At 54.3% G+C, this 6385-nt stretch overlaps 1 protein-coding gene across 1 annotated transcript; it reads left to right on the top strand.

Moving 5' to 3' along the window:
- Positions 1-969: 969 nt before the first annotated feature.
- On the top strand, positions 970-6226 carry SPOUT1 (SPOUT domain containing methyltransferase 1). Its single transcript, XM_027687537.1, has 12 exons — positions 970-1057; positions 1134-1176; positions 1256-1387; positions 1723-1882; positions 2734-2823; positions 3161-3210; positions 3389-3519; positions 3923-3995; positions 4354-4452; positions 5021-5123; positions 5573-5720; positions 5877-6226. Exons 1-12 carry the CDS (start codon positions 1010-1012, stop codon positions 5967-5969), a joined length of 1170 nt encoding a protein of 389 aa, XP_027543338.1. The 5' UTR covers positions 970-1009; the 3' UTR covers positions 5970-6226.
- The last annotated feature ends 159 nt before the right edge of the window (positions 6227-6385 follow it).

Raw genomic sequence — 6385 nt, 5'->3', positions numbered from 1 at the left:
GGAAGAGTCAATGTCTCTGTACTGACTAGGGCTGACACAGCTCTCCTGGAGAGCTGCTGTCACCTGTGCAACACCTGTACTGGGTCCTGTGGTGGTGGCTGCTTGTCCCACCCAGGCTGGCAGGGAGCAGCTCCGCAGGTTTTCCATACTGGGCTGCAGCTGGTGGGACTGATCCCCTTGGATCTAGAGCTGCATGGACCAGAGGGAAGGAGGCAAACAAACCTGCTCTCACTGGTGGCACATGCCAGGCTCACCTGCTTGCACAGCCTGGGTGGGTGCTGCTGAAAGCCATTTAGCACCCATTTACCTACCAAACATGGGGAGAGCTGCAACTACTGAAACAGAGAAAGAACTGTGAGATTAGATTATTAACATGAAGATTAATCGCAACACCCCCAACATGTGGGAGCTCTTGCTCTAGGCCATGGCACAACCTGCAAGGGGCAGGATGCATCTCCACATTGTCCAACACACAAGCAGTGCTTGTGCAAAGAGATACAGATGTGGCTGCCTAAATTTTACATATATACACCTAGACCCTGCTAATGACTATAGCCAGTATTTAATCTTCATTATTGTTTTGGGGATGAAGCACAGCTCTCCAGAAAATCACATCTCAAGAGATCCACAGATGACACGCATTCAAAAAGAAAAAAATGAGAAGAAACCTCAAGGAACAGCTGCAATCCCAAGAAACATTCGCTCCCAACCACTCAGAACGTTTCTATTCGTGAACTAGACTTCCTCGGATGTAAAACGTCACTCACACCATTGAACAAGCACGAGGCTAAAAATCTGACCAACCACAGAATTACAGTAGTTCCCATATTCCGATGTCGTGCTCAGGTCACCCATCCGCCCGCAGAACGCGGCGGTCCCGGCTTAGCTTCGCACCCGCGCCGGGCGCTTAAACACGGCCCACGTGACACTGGGGCTCCGCCCCCATGGGCGGTGCCAGGGCTCTCCGGCCAATCACAACGCGGGGGGCGTGGCCGGGAGCGCGGGAAAGATGGCGGACACCGAGAGGAGCGTGGGGAAACGGCCCCGGGGAGCGCAGGTGGGACAGGGGAGCCCCGGGGATGGGGGGGACCCCGGGGACGGCCCCGAGGGCTAACGCGCTCCGTTCCCCGCAGGTCGAGGACAGGAAGGTGGACTGGCGGCGGTGGAAGGAGGAGAGTAAGGAAGGTCGGGCACACGTGGGGGCTGCGGGAGGGTGAAACCGGTGTTTAACGCCAGGCGCCGTTCCCCGCCCCAGGGAAAGCGGAGAAGAAGAAATGGAAGGAGATGAAGCTGCTGAAGAAGCTGGAGAAACAGCGGGTGCGGGAGCTGGCAGAACAGGAGGCCAAAAAGAAGGAGGAGCAGAAGGAGAAGCAGAAGGAAGACAGAGGTGATGCCGCTGCGACCCGGTGGGGAGACGGGGGTGGAAAAAGCTGGGAGAACTGGGCTCTTAAAAGCCAGTCAGTGTTACAGATTGATAGGGAAGGTGACACTTCATAGGTCCACTATGGATCAGTCCACATGCCCAAACAGGCACAAACAGCGAGCACTGCACGAGAGACCATTCTTTAAAGAAAACCTGGGATTAAATGTAAAAAACAAAGGGCATTTTTCCCCCACCACAGCTGCAGCTGAAGCAGTAACTGTGATGCGGTACATCAGCTGTCAGGCCGTGGCTCTGCTCCCCCAGCCGTGGTTCTCTCTCACGGCTCCCTCTGTCCCCAGGCCGTCACCACACGCTGAGCGTGGCCCTGCCGGGCTCCATCCTGAACAACGCGCAGTCGCTGGAGCTCCGCACGTACCTGGCGGGACAGATCGGCCGGGCCTGCGCCATCTTCTGCGTGGACGAGATCGTGGTGTTTGATGAGCAGGGAGAGGATGTGAAGTAAGGGGGAGACTGAAAGAGAGCACATTTAGATGCAACTTTAGGAAGACATTCTTCCCTGTGAGGGTGGTGAGGCCCTGGCACAGGTTGCCCAGAGAAGCTGTGGCTGCCCCATCCCTGGAAGTGTCCAAGGCCAGGTTGGACGGGGCTTGGAGCAACTTGGGCTAGTGGAAGGTGTCCCTGCCCATGGCAGGGGGTGGAACAAGATGAACTTTAAGGTCCCTTCCAGCCCAAACCATTCTGAGATTCTATGAAGGAGGAACCATCCTGTTCTGCACAAAGTGTTTCCTCTCAGCTTTCAGTTCCTTCAGTCTTTGACGAAGCTGAGTCCAGGAAGGAACTGTGTGCACCTCATGCAAGTGTTTGGACCTCTCTCAAATGCCAGGATTACAGGGACCCCTCTACCACTGGGAAAAGATTTTGACTGAACAGCCCTGGCAACCAGGATTGTTTTATCCCAGCACGGGGATGACAAACCAGGAGGAGGTCAAATTCTCCTGTAGTCTTAAACCTTGCTGTGAGGGACAGGACATGCCTATATCCCTTTAGAAGAATAATTCCTGTCCTTCAGCTTTTCACTTGGACCTGCCCTTGTGCTAACTGCTCAAGCCCTGCAATTCTGGAGCATCCAGCTCAGTGGAATCCAAGTGCCAGGTTGTGTCAACACACAAAGATCAAAAAACAAAACTGAAAAAGATACCTGGCTTATGGAGAAAGTTCCAAAGATGAGCAGCCCTTTTACAAGGGGTGAAGGGGTGTGCTGCTATTTTCAGATTAAGAACCAAACTTGGTCTTCTGGAGGCCTGACCAACCTCAGACTCAGTCCTGAAGCTCCTTTCTTTTTCTTTCAGGAGCGTGGAGGGAGACTTTAAAGGAATTGGGAAGAAAGGCAAGGCTTGTGTGCAGCTGGCTCGGGTCCTGCAGTACCTGGAGTGCCCTCAGTAAGTCCACCATGGTCAGACTGTGCATGAGATCCATCTGCCCTGGGTACCTCACACCAGAGGCTGTGGGAGCAGGAGGCAAATTCTGTTTGTATCATATAATTATGGAGGAACACAGGATCTGATTGTTTCACTTGTCTAGTTCAGGAGTTTAACTGAAAGAGGAGCAGTGAATGCAGGATACAACCTGCATGATACCTTCGAGGTAGATCAGGGATTTGAAGAAGCTAAGCCTGCTTTTCTCTGTACTCAGCACCTTTGACTCAAGACAGGGTTGGAATTGAGGCTTGGATTCCATAAAAACAACTTTTCACATTTCAGCCTTCTCTCGTAACAGGTACTTGAGAAAAACCTTTTTTCCAAAACACGAGGATCTGCAGTTTGCAGGTAATGATCCAGCTGTCTCTGTCCCTCCTGAGCTCATTTTGTGTGGGACACACAGATCTCGATAACTGTTCCCCACTTCACCGAGCCAGTGAGGTGCTCAGGGACACTGGGAGGGAGGGGGCAGGAGGGCAATTACACTGTCCTCCTCTCAGCAGCTCTTCCCTGTGTGCTGTTCCAGGGCTCCTCAATCCCCTGGACAGCCCCCACCACATGCGGGTGGATGAGGACTCGGAATACCGGGAGGGCGTCGTGCTGGACCGGCCATCGAAGCCAGGCAGAGGTTCTTTTGTTAACTGTGGGATGAGGAAGGTATGTCTGTTACCCACAGGTCCCCAAAACAATCCCCCTTGTCTCTCTGGCAGATCTGAAGCAGGCAGGGTGGGTACTGCTGGGTTTCTGAAGGCCACAGCGGGCTGGCAGGGGGTTTAAGGCTGTTGCTGTCTTGTCCCTTCGGGCTCTCCAATGTTTGTGGCTTCCCAAGCCCCTGGAAGGCCCTGCCTATTCCAGCACATTGTTGCTTCACTGCTGCAGCTGAACCTTTGAGCAGTAAAATAAGTCTCAGAGTGATGCCCAAGGCCCTGAGCCACACGCAGAGCTCCTCATTCCAAGTCCAGGCTGGAACAGACCCCCACTTCCTCAGAGGGTTCCCTTCCTTCCCCACCTTCCCCAGTCCTTCCAGAATGCCTGACAATGATGGTGACTGTCACTGCAGGAGGTGCAGATCAACAAGCAGCTGAACCCTGGTCTGAGAGTCACTGTGCGCCTGGAGGAGCCCCAGAATCCAGGTAATCCATGGCTCCAGTAGCATCTATGAACTGCAGAGCTGCAGGAGCTGGTCCTTCCATAGCACAGGTTTGAAGGTATCCAACAGTTCTACACCTTCCCTTCACACACAGTTTAGTAACACCCTTACCCTGCCTCCCTTGTTACTGGAAAGAACTACCAGCTCTTTGACCAACAGTGAACACCCCAAACACACCTGCACACTTTTCCAGAACTCGCAGAATTCCTAGAATCCCTTTTCACATTCTGGAAAAAGGGAGGGTCATGTTGTACACCAACTCAGTGCCCTATCCCGGGAGAAATTGCTGGTCAAATCTCACCAGATTACAGGGGTTGATCATCTCCTTGCTTCCCTTCCAGAAGCCAAAGTGCACAAAGGCACCGTGGTGTCCTCACACCACCCCCGGACGGTCTCGGGCTTGTACTGGGGGTACAGTGTTCGCCTTGCCTCCTGCCTGAGTAAGTATTGGCAGGGATTCCCTGCTCTCTGTCAGGGCTCTGCCTGGGCTTGCCCACCAATTTCAGGCCTACTGGCTAAATATATTAATACATCTTCCACAGAAATCTCTCATCTTAAAGGCAGCCTACACATGCAGTTAGCAGCCATCTGGCAGCCAAATTTAGGGGCCAGTCACCCACCAGAACTTTGCCCTGTATCTCCACTCACCATTTCTCCAAATGGCTGCACAGCAGCAGGAGATGAGTTTCCATGATAACAACATCCCACTCATTCCCACCAGAGCCAGCAGTGACATTTGAGCTCAAGAGCCCTCTTCCTGAGTTCTGGTTGACTGGACCTCTTAGGAAAACTATTAGTCAAGGAATGGTTCCTAGCACCAGTGTTATGAGCTTTGAGGAGAAGGTGCTGCTGTTGAGAAAGGTGTGGGAGGTTCCTAGAGCAAGGGACTTATGTGGGAAAGAGGAATCATTCTTCTGTCTCCTGATGCACCAGTGGCACTAGTTCACCTTGTCCTGAAGGCACATGGGTGAGGGCACTGCAGCAATAACCCCAGACTGTGCTTCCCAGGTGCTGTCTTTTCCGAGTGCCCGTTCAAGGAAGGCTACGATCTCTCCATTGGGACCTCAGAGCGGGGCAGCCCCGTGGACCAGGTCACTCTCCCCTCCTTCAGGTTTGTGTCTCACCTGCTTGGCCCCTCTCAGAGCCCCCAGTGAGGCTGGTGCAGGCAGCAGAGCTGCACTGCAGCCTTGGTGTCCTCCCAGGCTGGAATGCTCCTAGATCCAAGTGCAAGACTTACCCACAGGCTCCCTCCAGTGCTCTGCTGCTCCCTTTTACACCAAGGCACATTTCTCTGTGTCCCAGAAGCTGGGGAAGTACCCCAGGTCAAGGCCAATTCCTTTCCTGTTTCTCTGGAGTTGGTAGCAGGGATTGTCACATTGGCCAAATGCTGCGGGGCTTTTGGTGGGGAGGCAGCTGCACTGGGCACCATCAGCAAGGGACACAGCTCCCTGCTTCAGCAGCACACAGGAGCTTGAAAGCAGACCCAGACACCTGAATAAAAGAAAAGAGCCTGCTTCTTGCAGATTCTGCCCTCTCACCCTGTCCCTGTGCTCTTCCCAGGCATGCCCTTGTCGTGTTTGGAGGCCTTGAAGGCTTGGAAGCCGGGGTTGATGTGGATCCAAACCTGGAGGTCACCGACCCAAGCACACTCTTTGACTTCTACCTGAACACCTGCCCCGGCCAGGGCAGCAGGACCATCCGCACAGAGGTGGGGGGCTGACGGTGCAGGGTGTGCCCAGGGCAGGGCTGGGTTTCTGCCTGTGGCAGTGACACCTGTGGCCCGTGTGTGGCTCCCCAGTGACCCTCGGGGAGCAGCTGCTTTGCCTGGTGCTCTCAGAGCAGCTCTGACTCGGTTCTGTTCCAGGAAGCGCTGTTGATCTCCCTGTCCGCACTCAGACCCCACATCCAAGAGGCTGTGAAGACACCAGGGACAGCTGAGGGGAAGGGAAACCACTGACCTTGGCAGCCACTGAGGACTCGGGGAGGCAGCTCTTCAAACAAGGGGTGCTGGGCAAGTCACTCCGAGAGCCTGGCGGGGCCGAGGCACAGCGTGACCAAAGCTGGCAGCGCTGTCCAGCCAAGAATTCGGCTGCTGCTGGGAACAAGTCTGTGCCCTCCTGCCTGCATGGCCCAGCAGCTGGGACAAGCCTGGCAGCAGGCTGGGTCTCAGCAATTCCGACATCTGGGGTGGGAATAAAGCAGTATGGAACCTCAGCTGCCTCGAATCCAGGTGTGACTTCATGTAGAGGATGGGCACTCACCGTGTAGAGGTCCTGCACACTCAGTGACTCTGGAGCCATGTGGCTTTCAGACTGAAAGGAAGTCAAAGCTTAATCCTTATGCCAAGAAGCTGTTCTTGCCTCAGCGTGACTT

Source organism: Neopelma chrysocephalum, unplaced genomic scaffold (genome assembly GCF_003984885.1).
Source record: "Neopelma chrysocephalum unplaced genomic scaffold, ASM398488v2 Primary Assembly neopelma1_74, whole genome shotgun sequence".
In the NCBI taxonomy this organism is placed as follows: domain Eukaryota; kingdom Metazoa; phylum Chordata; class Aves; order Passeriformes; family Pipridae; genus Neopelma; species Neopelma chrysocephalum.
This window is presented reverse-complemented; position numbering and strand designations above follow the sequence as displayed.